We start from the raw sequence: 16,728 nt of genomic DNA on the forward strand, positions 1-16,728 counted from the left end.
CCATATCACCATTTTACCAAGCCATGCTTTTTCTTCAGCCCAGGTTCTCAGGAAGAATCAGAATTCTTTATTGAGAGAGTGCCAATGCAGTGTTTCCGTTTGTGATGGTTGTGTTCAAGACTGGATAAATTATAGGTCTGATGACTCCGAATGAGTACTTATCAACGAGCCAATTAATAGTTAACAAGAACTGAGTTTTGTGTCCATGAATTTGTGCAGGTGCTATGAGAAGAAAGACACCTTAAGGAAATTTAAGACGTAGTCCAATTGGGAAAGATATTTTCTAGAGGAGAGATGTTGCATTTGATGTGATAAAGTCTCACTGAACTTTTTCTAGCTTCTAAGTAATTATGCTTTGTTCTTAGACATCTCAGCCTACTAACACTTGTTTCACATTTGCAAGAGCCTGCCGCCTGTTTTTTAAAATTAAAAAATAAATGGTAAAAGTAATACAGATTCCATAAACAAAACTAGAAACATACAGAAAAATGGAAAGAATTAAAAATGTGTACAGACTTTTAACAAGATTTTCCTTCTTTTTCCAGGCTTCATTGGGAAAGTAACCCTTCAAATTCCCTTTTATCGCCCCCATGTGGACCCTTGGGTGATCTCCATATCCAGCCTTCACTTAATTGGAGCCCCAGAAAAAATACAGGATTTCAATGATGAAAAGGAGAAGCTTTTGGAAAGAGAACGCAAGAAAGTGCTACTGCAAGCCCTGGAGGAGAAATGGAAGGCAAGGCAGAGATCCTGTTAGCCGTAAGAGCAGTTGTGGTGACACGAGAGTCTAACACTGGCTCTTTCCTTTGTAGAGTGAACGCCAGCAGAAAGGGGAATCCTATTGGTACTCAGTTACTGCCTCTGTCGTTACGAGAATTGTGGAGAATATTGAAGTAAGTCCTGCTGACTTTTATAAAATATTAGTGTGAAAGGAATTTGTCAGGCTTAAATGTGTTTCACTTCTTAGTTACTTGTTTCTTGCGGGTTTATCTGACACAGGGTGTATATGGGGCTGGTTGCCCAGGTGTGCTCTTTTGTAGCTTTTGCCAAAGGGAAAACCTGCAAAGCACGTCCTGTGCTATGTGGCAGACACAGCTCTTTCTTGCTTCAGCACGTGTGAGTAGTAGGAGTTTTTGATTCTCTTCCATTTCACTTAACTGCACTTCTTTTTGAATGTTGGAATCCCACTTGCTGAAGGATTTATCTCCCGAGAAGCAAGGTTACCCAAACCTTGACGGCTGTGTGGTTTCAGAGCAATTCACTTACCCTCTCTAGTCTCGATTTTCTTCTGTAAAATGCAAGAGGTTGGTTACGTGGTGTCTAGTTGATTACACAGTGAATTGTGAACAGCCCACTAAGATACTTAACCTCTCACTGATGTATATGGTGGCGATTGGATGAATTACAGTGCTGGGGCTGTTGGCCACGTTTTCTATTTTAATTAGAGTTTTGTTTTGTCCTCAAAAACTGGATCAGGGTCCACACTTAATTTTGTGAATGTCAAAAGGTAGTCCATAGTTATTACCTCTAGGGTTTTCTTGCAATGCCAAGGTGACATAGGCCAAATGTGTGCAAGGTATGCCATGTCCCCCCAAAATACAGTCTGAGGCTGTTGGCTTCATAACTTTGAGAAAAAGATTGGTACATTGCAGTGACTGCTTTAGGTTTTTTTTTACTGTAGAGACTGGAGTCTTGCTATGTTGCGCAGGCTGGTCTCAAACACCTGGCCTCAAGTGGTCCTCCTGCCCTAGCCTCCCAAAGTACTGGGATCACAGGTGTGAGCCACCACACCTGGCCAAGGTGACTGCTTTGAATTCTGTTTCAGGCAGTTACTATTTTTTAGATATCAGATTTTTTAAAAATTTGCCATCGTTTTTTAGTTTTATTAACAGGTTTGTTGAGATGTAGTTCAAAATCAGAAAGTTCACCCTTTCAAAATGTACAATTTAGTGGTTTGTAGTATATTTACAAAGTTGTGCACTGATCACCGCTATGTAATTCCAGAACATTTTCATCATCTCTAAAAGAAACCCATTTCCACGGTGGGTGCGGTGGCTCATGCTTATGATCCCAGCACTTTGGGAGGCCAAGGTGGGAGGATAGCTTGAAGCCAGGAGTTTGAGACCAGCCTGGGCAACATAGCAAGATCCTGTCTCTAAAAAAAAATAAAAAATTAGTTGGGCATGCTGGTGTGTACCTGTGTTCCTAGGTACTCTGGCATCTGAGGCAGGGGGATTGCTTGAGCCCAGGAGTTTGAGGTTGCAGTAGTCTATGATGGCATTACTGCCTGGATGACACAGTTCGACTCTTTCTCTTTAAAAAAAAAGAAAGAAAAAAACCCATATCCAATTAGTGTCCACTGCCAATTCCCCTCCCTCCGTTCCCTGGCAACTACTAATCTACTTTCTCTCTGGATTTGCTTAATCTGGACATTTCATGTAAATGAAATCATATAGTATGTGGCCTGTCTGCTTTCACTTAGTGTAATGTTTTCAAGGAGCATCCATGTAGTAGCATGTATCAGTACTTCATTCCTTCTTATGACTAATATATTCCATTGTATGGGTTGTCAAAGATAAAGCCTGACGTTAGTTAAAGAAGTGAAAACAGATTTTATTCAGTAACTACTGACAGCAGGGGAAAAAGCTGAGCTCCACTCCTGACTTTTGAAGCGAATGTGAGGGTGTAGGGAGAGCGAATGGGGACTCAAATGAAAAATTGCGAAGTGTTAGAGTGAATGTGATTACGCCAGCTGTGTCTGCTAGCTGGCAGTGATCAAAGTTAGGATTCTGTCCTTCACAGAGACTGGGAGGCAGAGGCCCTGCCCTTCCTGATGATTACATTTCAAAGGAATGGCTCTCAGGTCCTTGAGTTGCGCAGTGTCCCCACGTCCTCATCAGCACATGTTATTGTCTGTCTTTTGATCATAGCCATACTAGTGGGTGTGAAGTGATAATCCCTTTGTGGTTTTTCGGTTTGCCTTTTCTTGGAAGAGGAGAGCTTTATTTCTCATAAAGTTTCAAAGTTTGCAGTGGCCATTCCCACAGGCTGGGAAACAGCTCCCAGCCACAGCCAGGCTTCAAGGGAGGGACAAAGGGAACACAATGTTACACTGAGCAGGGTGGCTAAATACATACATATTTATAGGAGGAGTCATGAATAGTTAAGAGAACTTTGCTCCTGTGCAGTGGGGCTTTTTGTCCTTTTATGGAGTCCCTGTTTAAAAATGGCGACCCTCTGTATCAAAAAGGTGAAACAAAAACACTCTCTGTGCATGTAGTGTAGACTGTTAAAGCCACTTCATGGTTGGTGGTCTTTTATCAGGAAAGAATGATGGTCTAACTTTTGGAAATAAAGCCTGATGGCTATTAGCAAGGGAGGGGTAAAATGATACAAGTCATGGCTGGGAACTGAGGTGTTTTTTTTTTTTTTTTTTGAGACAGAGTCTCACTCTGTTGCCCGGGCTAGAGTGAGTGCCGTGGCGTCAGCCTAGCTCACAGCAACCTCAAACTCCTGGGCTCAAGCGATCCTTCTGCCTCAGCCTCCCAAGTAGCTGGAACTACAGGCATGCAGCACCATGCCCCGCTAATTTTTTCTATATATATTTTTAGTTGTCCAGCTAATTTCTTTCTATTTTTAGTAGAGACGGGGTCTCGCTCATTGCTCAGGATGGTCACAAACTCCTGACCTCGAGCGATCCTCCTGCCTCGGCCTCCCAGAGTGCTAGGATTACGGGCGTGAGCCACCGCCCCCGGCCAGGGAACTGAGTTTTAAGGTTTCTCAGGTCCCCTTGGCCGAGAGGGGTCAGTTCAGTCAGCGGGAAGATTAGCATTTTATTTTTAGTTCACAATGTAAATGGTGGTAGATTGTAGGAGCTACATTTCTCAAGAGGAAGCTAGAATGATCATTGTGGTTAGTGGATTGAACATCAATGTAAACTCATGCTTAGCTTAATATAGATGCAGATAGTTATATAGAAATAGTTATAGACACATGTGACCGGTTAGATATGGGACATGGGTCAGTATAAACATATACAGAATCATATGTCACTTAGTGATACGGATATATTCTGAGAAATGCATTGTTAGGTGATTCATCATTGGGTAGCTTAAACAACAGAAATCTTCCAGCCCGAGCAAGAGCGAGACCCCCGTCTCTACGAAAAATAGAAAGAAATTAGCCAAAACAACTAAAAATAGAAAAAACTAGCTGGGCATGGTGGTGCATGCCTGTAGTCCCAGCTACCCGGGAGGCTGAGGCAGGAGGATTGCTTGAGTCCAGGAATTTGAGGTTGCTGTGAGCTAGGCTGATGCCACGGCACTCTAGCCCAGGCAAGAGAGTGAGGCTCTGTCTCAAAAAAAAAAATAAAAAAATTAAAAAAAGAACAAATTTTTCTCACAGTTTTGGAGGCTGAAAGTCTGCAGTCAGGGTGCCAACATGGTCAGGTTCTAGTGAGGGCACTCATCCTAGCTTCTGGATGGCTGCATTCTTCCTATATGGGGTAGAGGGTGGATAGAGAGAGAGAGAGAGGTTTGCATTTTCTTAATAGCTAATGATGTTGAGCATCTTTTCATATGTTTATTGGCCATTTGTTTATCTTTTTTGGAGAAATGTCCATTCAAATCCTTTGCCTGTTTTAAAAATCAGCTTGTTTGTCTTTTTATTTATTGTTGGGTTATAAGAGCTCTTTATATATTCTGGATACTAATCCCTTATCAGATATATGATTTGCAAATACTTTCTCCCATCCTGTAGGTTGTCTTTTCACTTTCTGTAATTATTTTTCAATTCACTGAAGCAGAGTTCCTTTTCTGTAGTGCACTTCCAGGGGCAAGGGGAAATACGTATATACATACATACATACGTACAAAGTTTGTGTGCTTTCCTGGTGTTCCTGGGTCCCGATGCTGGGACACAGAGGCAAGATTAAGATATCAGCAGAACAGGAGGAACAGTTATTTGCATATAACTGTATTATTCTCTTTAATTACTTTTTTAAGGTATCTTGTGAAATGAAGCTGTGCAGCTCTATTTTTGAGATAACACTGATCACAAATGTCATTCATGTGCAGTTTGTGATTATAACTCTCTCAAGAACTTAGAGAATACTAGATATGTGTGTGACGTGTTTGTATAAAATGCCTGCTATGGTTTACTTCAGCGGCTCAAGGTCAGTTTGATTCCTACTTACAGTATCTCACCTACAGAAGTTGTCTACATGTTTTCTTCTTTTTTCTCTTCTTTGCAGTTAAACATTCAAGATGTTCATTTACGCTTTGAAGATGGTATCACCAATCCTTCCCATCCTTTTGCGTTTGGCATCTGCATTAAGAATGTGTCCATGCAAAATGCTGTGAATGAGCCTGTGAGTATGAAATACTGTCATACTACAAACCAGGAAGAAAGCAGTGTTCGAGGGAATGTGGGGCTCTGCCTTCTGTCATTTTGTGTCATGTAAATGAGATCTCATTCCTTTCCACTAGCTCTGTGGTAGGTATGCACGTCTCTTGTCTATATGCAACTTATCTAATTTGCTGAAATAGAGGAACAGTTAATTTTCTCCGACCTTTGGTTATATCACTTTTATTTTACACGGGAGGAAACTGAGGGGCAGAAGGGATTTCATCCTTGATTTTCTTCTCATGCTATGTGCACTCCCTGCATAAACTCATTCTGCTTCATAGTTTCAGCTGTCACCAGGATATCTGTGCTGATGGCTTTCGCATCTTGAACTCCATTCTCTACGTCTGTTTGACCTTCATATTCACATTTTATTTTAAACTACTTACAGGACCCCTCTCTAGTATTCTAGGCTTGTCCAATGAGACACTCTGCTTCTCTACAGTCTTCACACGACACTTTTGACACAAGCAATTCTCCATCAGACATCAACTGTGGGTCCTATAGTTTAACTCAATTCTGACACTAACTGGAGTTGAAGCAGGCCCACAGGTTAAGGACTCAATGCCACAAGACTGCCCCCCATTTCAGATGCCAGTGAGAAGTCCCAGGTTGTGACTTGTGCTTCTGACCTACTGGCTATAAGCTGGCCTTCCCACAACCCAAGTTAGGATGCTTCACAGAACTCAGGGAAATTCTTTACCTGCATTTACTGGTTTATTATAAGGGATATTGTGAAGGGTACAGGTGAACATCAACACAAAGAGAAGCGTCCACTCTCCAGTGTTTCGCAACTTGGAAGCTTATCAAATCTCATTGTTCAAAAGTTTTTATACAGTTTAATATCCAGCCCACCACCCAGAGGTTGGTGGGTGGGTTTGAAAGTCCCAACCTTCTAATCACTTGATCTTTCAGGTGTCTAGCCCCATCCTCAGGCTATCTAGGGGCCTCCTCCTGTCTCTGCATTAGCATAAACTCAGATGTGGTCAGAAAGGGCTCATTATGAATTACAAGAGGCACTCAGGAACTTTCAAGAGTTTTAGGAGCTCTGTACCAAGAACCAGGGGCAAAGACCAATATATTTCATATTATACCACAGCTCTTCATGACCAAAATGATCCCAGTGTATTTCGTCTGCCCATTGTGCTGCCCTAAATCAACTTTTTTCCTTTATTCCCAAACATGTTATTGAATGTTAAAACAAATACCATCTAATAGCTTTTGAGCCCTTTTGTGTACCAGGCACTGTTCTTAACACTTGACATGATCTAATTCATTTAATTCTCCTTAATTTTCACCACCACTGTTATCCTAGTATTAACAGCTGAGGACACTAAGTTGCAAGAGATGAAATGAGAAGTAGAGCCAGGTCTTGAATTCAGGTGGACCAGCTCCAGATCTGGGGTTGGCTAACCATGGCCTGTGGCCAGATCTGGCTCTTCTGCCTGTTTGTGTAAATAAAGGTTTATTGGATCGTGTCATTAGTATTGTCTAAGGCTGCTTTTGTACTCCAGTGGCAAAGTTGAGTGTTGTAGTTACAAAAGAGACTGTTTGGCCTACAACGCCTGCACTGTCTACTGACTGGCCCGTAGCAGAAAAAAGTGTGTCATCCCTGCTCCACAGCGTGTCTTCTTACCCACCACGCTAGTCTCTAGAAGCCTTATGCTCATCCTTGCACTTCTCCTGCTTCAGCCTCCATATCCACTTGGTCACAAGGCCCTGCTCATTTTTCCTGCAAAATGTCTCAAAGGTGTTTCTTCCTCTCTATCCTTAATGTGACTGTCATCCTTCAGGATCCTGTCGACTTTTGCCTGAGCTAATGAAATATCCTGTTCTGTGACCTCCTGGATCTTTTGATTCATTCTCTACCAATGCTTCCCAGTCTTTTTTTTTTTTTTTGTTTTGAGACAGTGTCTTGCTGTGTTGCCCAGGCTGGAGTGCAGTGGTGCGATCCTAGCTCACTGCAGCTCCGAACTCCTGGACTCAAGCAATCTTCCTTCCATGGCCTCCCAGAGTGCTGGGATTACAGGCATGGACCCCCCACTGGCCTGCTTCCCAATCTTGTCAACGTCATGGCACACATGGAAAAAAGTACTGTATTTGTGCAATACACTGAGACAAATGGCTGTGGCTACTTGGGGCTGGAAGTGGCTAACTCAGAGCAACGATATGTTTCTAAAATATAACTTGATCTCGTAAACTTGCTTATGCTTGACACACTCATAATTCATTTTTTCTGGCACGATGTGCTTTACACCATTGCCAAACTTTTCTTTCTAAAACTCATACCTGGTGGTGATACCTGCCTATATCAAACCCCATGGTGGCTCCATGTCTCTTGAAGTATGAAGTCCAAATGGACTAGTATGACATACACTTCCCTTCCTAGTGTATTTGTTTTCTAGGGCTGCCAAAACACATTGCCACAAACTGAATGGCCTAAAAATAGCAGAATATCTTCTCTAATCTAGAGGCTAGAAGTCTGAAATCAAGAGGTTGGCAGGATTGGTTCCTTCTGTAGACTTTGAGGGCAAAACTGTCCTCTCTCTTCGTCTAGTGGTTGCTGGCAGTCATTGGTGTTTCCTGGCATATAGATACATCACTCCAATCTCTGCCTTTATGTTCACATGGTTTTCTCCCCTATGTGTCTTTTTTTCTTACAGGGACACCGCTCATTAGATGTGGGCCTACACCAGTCCAGTATGACCTCATTTTAACTTTACATGCAGAGACTTTGTTATCAAATAAGGTCACATTCATAGCTTCTGGGTCGATAAGAATTTTTTGGGAGGGGAGGATACTATTCAACCCTGTGTACTTAGTAACATTCTTTTTTATTTTTTTAATTTTTTTGTTCTTTTTTTTTTTTTCTCAAGACTGGGTTCCCGAAAAGCATTTTATTTATTTATTTATTTTTTGTTCTACTTAGTAACATTCGAAGCTACTTTTCTCAACTGTTAACTAACTCCCCACTCCAAATATGTATTCATAAATGTGAATCAATACTGCCCCCCCACCCACATACAGTGTTCTAGTTACACAGATGTATTCACTGTCCCTGGATACCAGGCATTTTATATAGTTGGGCCCTGTATTCGAGGATTCCACATCCACAGATTCAACCAACAAGGGATTGAACGGTATTCCTCCAAACCCCCCAAACAATAAAAAAAAAAAATAACAATACACCATAAAAAATAATAGAAGTTAAAAAAAATTCAGCATAACAACTATATTTACATAGCGTTTATATTGTTTTAGGGATTATAGATAATCTAGAGATGATTTAAAGTGTGTGGGAGGATGTGCGCAGGTTATATCCAAATACTATGCCCTTTTATATTAGGGACTTGAGCATCCTTGGATTTTGGTATCTGCGGGGCCCTGGAACCAACCCCCTGTTGGTTGGTTCCAACTGAGGGATGACTGGTTGGCCCAGCCCTTGCTCCTGCCTGACTATGTGCCTAAAACTTTTGACATTTATCTGCACAGTGACTTTTCTTTCTTATTTGCTTATAGCATATTGTTCCTCAGGTTCCCTCTGTGTAATTAAAATTATTTGTTTGTGTGTTTGTATCCCCAGTTAGCTAGATATTGAACTCTATAAAAGCAAAACCATATTTTAATTCAGTTTCATATCCCCCGCACCTTGCAAAGTGCCTGATGCATGCTTCTTCCCAAATGGTTTATTGAATGAGTGAGTACATTCATGAGTAAAAATAGTCATTGTATTTTCTTCCCTTTCTTACCTCAGGTACAGAAACTAATGCGGAAAAAGCAATTAGATGTGGCAGAGTTTAGCATCTATTGGGATGTCGACTGCACTTTGTTGGGGGATTTGCCTCAGGTGGAGTTACAGGTATGATTCTGTCAGAGGGTGTTATTGCAAGACACCACTGAAGGAAAATGGTGTAGGATCACTGCCATGTGGGTTTTTGTCCCCTGCATCTCTGATGCCCATTCTCGTCCCCCTCTTCTCCATGGGCATCCACTCTCAGGTGTGTTGCTTGAGGTAGTTGCTATGTATGTAACTTTGAACAATATACAGTGTTTCATGTATGTTTTAAATTTATATTAGAGTATAGATTTCTTTTTTTCACTTAAATCTACGTTTTTAAGATGTTGCTGTTTCTACTTCAGATTCATTGCTTATGACTGTTGCATAGTATTCTATTGTATGTATGTAGTATAGTATAATTATTCATTCTCTCAGCCACCATGTACTAGGTATTTAGATTTTAAATGAACAAAGCACCAGATCTGATTCTTAAAGCGGAGCTTTCTTACCATATTTATGTTAAAACTTCACCTTTAGTGGCATTCCTTTAAGAAATAGTTAGAAATTCATAAATCATTGAATATAAAGTATTACTGTTCGTGAAGGATAAAATAAAATCTCAGTTTAATCTTTTTGTAAGAAATTTTAGGTGGTTTAAGTGAAATGGGGTAAATGACTCATTTTTCCCCCACCCAGAGTTATCTTTGGCTTGCTTGCTATTGTACAGGATGGGTTTTTGTTTTGCTAATTTGATAAAACAAATACCATATCCACACAGTAGAACAATGTATACCTATAAAAAAAGGTAAATATCTTTATGATGAATATGTAATAGTCTCTAAGATATAGTATTAAGCTAAAAAAACTAAGGCAAAACTGTTTATATATCATTTGTGTAAGAAAACAGAAAATTATAGATTTGTCTGAGTAAGTTCAGAATGCCTCTGGTGGGAGACATAGAAACTGGTATTACTGATTGCCTCTGGGGAAGGTAAATGGGTGGCTGGGGAATGAGAGTAGGAAAGAGATACCACCTTTTTTTGCCTTTAAAATTTTGTTACCTGTTAAATTTTAAATAAAAATTTTAAAATACTGGAGAGCTTTGGAATCCAGTTTTATAGTGGTTTTGGATTCTGATGTAATATAGTGTAGATTAGATAACATACCAACATGTAACTTGATCCCAGAAACATTTGCTGTTATCACACAGCCTGTGGCTTAGCTTTGACCATTTGTCATAAAACCCCAACGTTATAAAAGAGTGACTGCCATAAGGAAAGCCAGTCTGAGCAGAGCAGGTGCTCTTGTGACACGCAGGAGGCCATGGCCAAGAGCATGGAGAGTCGCAGTCATCACTACGTCCTGGAGCCTGTGTGTGCGTCTGCTCTTTTGAAGAGAAACTGCTCCAAGGAGCCTCTGCGGTCTCGGCACAGTCCTCGTATCGAATGTGATATTCAGCTGGAGACCATTCCCTTGAAACTCTCTCAGGTACGCTCTTTCTTCCCAGGAGCTTATACTCGCTGTCAGATTGGTGACTGGGGGTGCAGGAAGAATGTGGGTCGTAAGGGCTTGATATTTGATGAGTGTCCTCAGCTGTAAAGAAAGTGCATGTGAGACCACTTACCTCCAGACCAAAGTTGTGTTAGGTGTAAAACACACTATATCTATTATATAGTTTAATTGGGTTGATCTCAGGTTAGTTTTGTTTTGAGTTTTTAAGAGCTGAATGAAGAATGCAACAGATACAGTAAATATAAATACTTAACTGTCAGTGTTCAGACAGACATGCTACTTGGTGCTGATAGCTTGGTCTTGCAGTTTGCACTGAGTTTCAACTCAGTGGATCGACTAATACGAATTGTTCTTGTTAGATATAGGTCTTAACTGAGTACAAGAAGCAAATCTATTCTAAACTAGTATCTCTTAATCTCTAATAAAAAGCTGCAATACCGGCAAATCATGGAATTCCTCAAGGAGCTGGAACGAAAGGAGAGGCAGGTGAAGTTCCGAAAGTGGAAACCCAAAGTGGCCATATCCAAGAAGTAAGGACTTCTAAGTGTTGTATATGAAATACATCTACAGCATGTTCTTTTTTTGTACATAGATGAGAAATGTGCCTCACTTTCCTTTACCCATGATTGGAGATAAATGTATGATTGATTTTCTGGCCCTTGAAATGCCATTCCTGTTGCTTATTATTGTTGCAGTTATTATGGTATATTTATATGATGTCATAGGTTTACTCATTTTGAGTGTAGTGAAATTCAGGAGATCCTTTCGGTCTTGTTTAGCAAGTAGATTGACGTTGCTCCTGTGGGATCTGGTGTGTAGTAAATATTTTGCAATATTCCCTGAACCTGCTTCCCTCTATGTCTTCTCCCAGGTCGACTGGTCAACACGTACATGGTACGCTTTCTAACTTCCATTGCAAAACCAAATCCTCTTTTCACGTTGCAGTGATAAACTTGACCAGTTTGGCATATTAAAACGTTAAAGATCCTGTGTATTTCAATGTCTTTAGTTAGAAATATGCAATTAAAAACTTTGGTAATCAAATCCTTGGTAATTGTCTTAAGACAGTATTTACCTTACAGTCAGCACTTGATGTTCTGTCAGTGGCTGGGCCTGATACTGTGGGTGATTCCAACCAATTGAGTTCTGTGTGACTGATTTATAAGTTGGGGATCTATTATTTGATGTTCTTTGGCAGCAGATTTACTTTTCCCACATAGTGGGTTTAGCTTAGTATTCAAATGAACTCAAGACGTAGACCGATGGCTGACTGAGAAAAGATGTCTTAGAAGAGGAGTGGGTATGTGGATTGTCCTGGATTGACAGCATTTTAGTTGCTTTTGTTGTGAGAAGTAATTACGTTATTATGGACTATTTCAGCTGCCGAGAATGGTGGTATTTTGCTTTGAATGCTAATTTGTATGAGATCAGAGAGCAGAGGAAACATTGCACCTGGGACTTCATGTTGCACCGTGCCCGCGATGCTGTGTCTTACACTGACAAGTATTTCAACAAGTTAAAAGGAGGCTTGCTGTCTGCAGAGGACAAGGTGAGTGCACTGTTGTGTTTCTTGTCGTCATTCAGAGGATTAGGGTGTTCTCCCAAAGGATGAAAAAAATGGGATCTGTGAAGAAATAAAGTCCCATGCCAAGAGGCATAATTCTACAGGATGGAGTTGGTCTTCCCAGAGTGAGAACTTAGCCAGAAGCATCCTCCACCCTCTGCTGGCTGAGGAGAACCACACCATGGGGTAGAAAGAAGAAAAGAAGGTCATGGTCCTGCCATGCCTTTGTGCCCACACGCCTTCTCCCTACTCTTTGTACAAGGCCCAGAGAGACTTTCTCATGCAGTCACCTACATCTCTTAAAAGCTCGATCCTACTCCTAATTCTTTTCCTTCAAAGTCTGTAACTAATCTCTGTAAACTTTGGCCTACATTTTCTGCAATCCCAGTTGACTTGACTGGCCTTAGGGTTTTTGGTGGTAGAGCCTAGGCAGAAGGGGGTGAAGTAGATAGTGAAGGCAAGCCCATGTTTTAGTTAACAGTAGGGCTAGAGACCCTTAGAACCACCAGTCCTGGAGTCCTGGCACGGGACCCCACCCCTTCGCTAGCAGTCTACCTGCTGTCTCCTAGGGAAAGGTAGGGTTTGCTTTGTGCCTTGATTTGTTTTGGTTTGGTGAGCATCAATTTTTGCAATAGCTATTTAGACCATTTCCAAGATTTTGGCTCAGGTACTGTCTCTTAACTAACCATTTCTTTAGGAGACTCTTCTAAGCAAAAAGGAACATTGCTCTCCCTTCAGCACCTACTGTGTGGTAACAGAGGGCAATCCTGAATACCTAGGGGTTCTCACCTCGCCTGCCAGTACCCTGAGGCCATGGCCCACTCAATTTAATTCCTTTTTTCATCAGTGTCAGACATGGTTACCTACATAGGAACCTTATGAAAAGGAAAGAATAAACCAGACATTTTATTTTGAATGGTTTTCATAAAGGCATAGGGAAAGATGTGGAGAGAGAGAAAAATCTAAATTACAGCTGAGATGAGCAAATAAACATGTATAGACTCCTTTTTCTTAACATTAGGGTATAAGAAACAGTTTAGGAGAGCTGATTCTACCTTCTTTTTTTATCTTGGCATGTAGCTGGCTACCATTGCTTTTTCCTGACGAGTATGAAGCAAGTTAAAATGACCGTATCCTTGCTATTATCCTATATGAAGCATAAAAGAGCTGGTGTCTGCATACTTACTGTATAAAGTTGCTCCTCGGCTTCAGGAAGAATAACTAGTCTGCCTCCTTTGCTCAGCTGAGCTGATGCTTGTGAAAGCCCTTTGGGAGCTGCGTCAGTGCTGTGCAAAGTGTGGGGTGTTGCAGCAGTGTGTCTGCTTCACTGACCCACGTAACACTAAGTACTACTGTACTTTGCTCCCTCTCTCTTTACCATTAATCCCGGATACCGTGAAACTTGTAAGTAATATTCTTGAGACCAAGTAAAATCTATTGGATTATATGGAAAATCTGTTTAAAACAGAAACAGCAATCATGGAAACTGTTTGGCTTTCAGTGCCAATGCTGGAGGCCACGTGGTTCCTTTGCTGTATTTACAGTGGTTTTTAAGAGTGTCCAGTATCTCTGGACCTACAATGTCCGTTTGTTTGTTTGTTTTTGTTTTCACCAAAACAGGAGGAAATATGTCGGATTGAAGAGGAACAGAGCTTCGAGGAATTGAAGATTTTGCGTGAACTGGTTCACGATAGATTTCACAAACAAGAAGAACTAGCAGAGGTAAGAAATCCTCTGCGAGAGGATTTGTTCAGACCCAGCACTCTGAGTGCTACGGTTTTGATATGCTCATGTGTTTGTGGGGGTCAAGCTGCAGTTGCGGGCTCACCACAGCTTGCTTTTATCTTTGGTGATTGACACAGAGCCTGCGAGAGCCGCAGTCTGATTCTCCAGGAGCCTCTCCCGGAGCCCCGGAGCCTGGCGGAGGCAGCGGGATGCTGCAGTACCTTCAGTCCTGGTTTCCCGGCTGGGGTGGCTGGTACGGGCAGCAAACCCCTGAAGGGAAAGTGGTCGAGGGGCTGTCAGCAGAGCAGCACGAGCAGTGGATTCCTGAAGAGATCTTGGGTATGATGGGAGCTGGCCTTCACCTAGTTTATAAAAATTGGTCTGTTACTTATGCAACAGCCTGTGGCATTTTTCAAATTTCACCAAAGTAGATACTTAGAAAACAGTTTGTTTCATGTTCATAGAGGCTGAGAGAAGAAATGTTTTGGGAGATACTCCATTTGCAACTCCATTACTAAAAGTGAATGTTAGTGGCAGTTTCAGATAGATGGCAGTGATTGTAAGAGAACCAAATTTGAGCAAGTTCAAAAATTTTAAACCGAAGCTTGAGTACCAGTCCCGAGCCATTCTTTAAACCTGCCCTGTCCAGTATGGTAGTCATAGCCACAATGGCTATTTAAATTAATTAAAATTAAATATACGTAATAATTCAGTTCCTTAATTGCACTAGCCACATTAGCCACATGTGCTCTGAGTGCTCTGTAGCCACGCGTGGTTAGGGGCCACTGTCCTGGACAGTGCTGGTACAGACCATTTCGCTGTATTGCGTAACACTCCTTTATACTGAACTTTAGCATGAATCTTACCCTGCCTGGTTTGGTAATAAGTTCATAAGAGCCCTTATAAATAGTTAGGGTTTTAAATTAGGGAGTAAAACAGTCACCCATGACTTTGGAGTTCTTCCTTCAAAAAGGGAAAAATAGTTAAATAACATCGTCATAACTGCGATCCGTATGCATGCCTGTGCTTTTTTTTCTTCAAGTTTTTTTCTCCCTTACCTTTTAGGCACTGAGGAGTTTTTTGACCCCACTGCAGATGCCTCATGTCTGAACACGTATACAAAGCGAGATCATGTCTTTGCCAAGCTGAATTTGCAGCTGCAGCGAGGTACAGTGACTCTGCTACACAAGGAGCAAGGAACTCCTCAAATGAATGAAAGTGCTTTCATGCAGCTTGAGTTTTCAGGTACTTCCCCCAAAGAACTACCTGTTCCTGATTCTCTCTGTAGGTGCCACGGTCCAGTTGATTCTCATTATTTGTGGTAGTGACAGTCTAGAAAGTCACTACAAAAACTGCTGCTACACAGCCATTGCTTCTAGGGGGAATATAGGGTTAGGTTCATTCGAGCCTCTGGTCATAACATTTGTTGACCAATCAATACATAACCTTATTTTTTAATGTGTGTCTGTGTTTAAAAATATTTAATATATAAATGCATATATATGTGTATGATCCCTGACTTATGATAGTTTGACTTATGATTTTTTGGCTTTACAATGGTATGCAAAAGCAATACACATTCAGTAGAAACTGCACTTTGAATTTTGTTCTTTTCCTGGGCTAGCGATATTTGGTGTGATACTCGTGATGCTGGGCAGAGGCGGTGGCAGCAAGGTGCAGGTCCCAGTCAGCCACTGGATCATGAGGGTAAACTGGTGTTCTACGCTGGTGGTTTTAAGGTGAAGCCAATGCCCATTTACCATTCTGAAAATCCCAGGGCCCTTAAGAATTACGTTAAATCTACTCTGCCTGTGCTCTGCAAATGGAAGAACAAAGCCTGGATGACAGCACATCTGTTTATAACATGGTTTGCTGAGTATTTTAAGTCCATTGTTGAAACCTACTGCTCAGAAAAAGAGATTTCTTTCAAAATATTACTGATTGTTGACAATGTACCTGGTCGCCCAAGAGCTCTGATGAAGATGTACAGTGAGACGAATGTTGTTTTCATGCCTGCTAGTACAATATCCATTCTGTAGCTCATGGATGCAGGAGTGATTTCGACTTTCAAATCTTACTATTTAAGGAATACATTTTGTAAGGTATAGCTGCCATAGATAGTGATTACTCTTGTGGATCTGGGCAAAGTCTATTGAAAACCTTCTGTAAAGGATTCAGCATTCTAGATGCCATTAAGAATGTGATTCACGGGAGGAGGTCAAAATTTCTATATTAATGGGAGTTTGGAAGAAGTTGATTCCGACTCTCATGAATAACTTTGAGGGGTTCAAGACTTCAGTGGAGGAAGTCACTGCAGATATGGAAGAAATAGCAAGAGAACTAGAATTAGAAGTGGAACCTGAAAATGTCACAGAATTGCTGCAGTCTTGTGATAATAAAACTTGAACAGAAAAGAAGTTGCTTCTTATGGATGAACAAAGAAAGTGGTTTCTTGAGATGGAATTTACTCCTGGTGAAGATGCTGTGAACATTGTTGAAATGACAAGAAAGGATTTAGGATATGACATAAACTTAGTTGATAAAGCAGTGGCAGGGTTTGAGAGGACTGACTCCAATTTTGAAAGAACTTCTGCTGTGGGTAAGATGCAACCAAAGAGCATCTCATGCTTCAGAGAAATTTTTCATGAAGGGATGAGTCAATCAATCTTGCAAACTTCATCATTGTCTTATTTTAAGAAATTGCCACAACTACCCCAGCATACAACCACCACCACCCTGATCAGTC

At 41.2% G+C, this 16,728-nt stretch overlaps 1 protein-coding gene across 1 annotated transcript in view; it reads left to right on the forward strand.

Moving 5' to 3' along the window:
• The window catches only part of VPS13D (vacuolar protein sorting 13 homolog D), a 248,113-nt gene that overhangs the window by 12,461 nt on the left and 218,924 nt on the right, over window positions 1-16,728 (forward strand). The window contains exons 4-13 of the mRNA XM_069479363.1: window positions 546-736; window positions 813-893; window positions 5,252-5,368; window positions 9,158-9,262; window positions 10,499-10,669; window positions 11,123-11,223; window positions 12,074-12,242; window positions 13,878-13,979; window positions 14,120-14,321; window positions 15,048-15,227. Of these exons, the coding sequence (XP_069335464.1) occupies window positions 546-736; window positions 813-893; window positions 5,252-5,368; window positions 9,158-9,262; window positions 10,499-10,669; window positions 11,123-11,223; window positions 12,074-12,242; window positions 13,878-13,979; window positions 14,120-14,321; window positions 15,048-15,227 (1,419 nt within the window). The remainder of the gene's footprint in view (window positions 1-545; window positions 737-812; window positions 894-5,251; window positions 5,369-9,157; window positions 9,263-10,498; window positions 10,670-11,122; window positions 11,224-12,073; window positions 12,243-13,877; window positions 13,980-14,119; window positions 14,322-15,047; window positions 15,228-16,728) is intronic.

Source organism: Eulemur rufifrons, chromosome 8 (assembly GCF_041146395.1).
Source record: "Eulemur rufifrons isolate Redbay chromosome 8, OSU_ERuf_1, whole genome shotgun sequence".
Taxonomy (NCBI): Eukaryota; Metazoa; Chordata; class Mammalia; order Primates; family Lemuridae; genus Eulemur; species Eulemur rufifrons.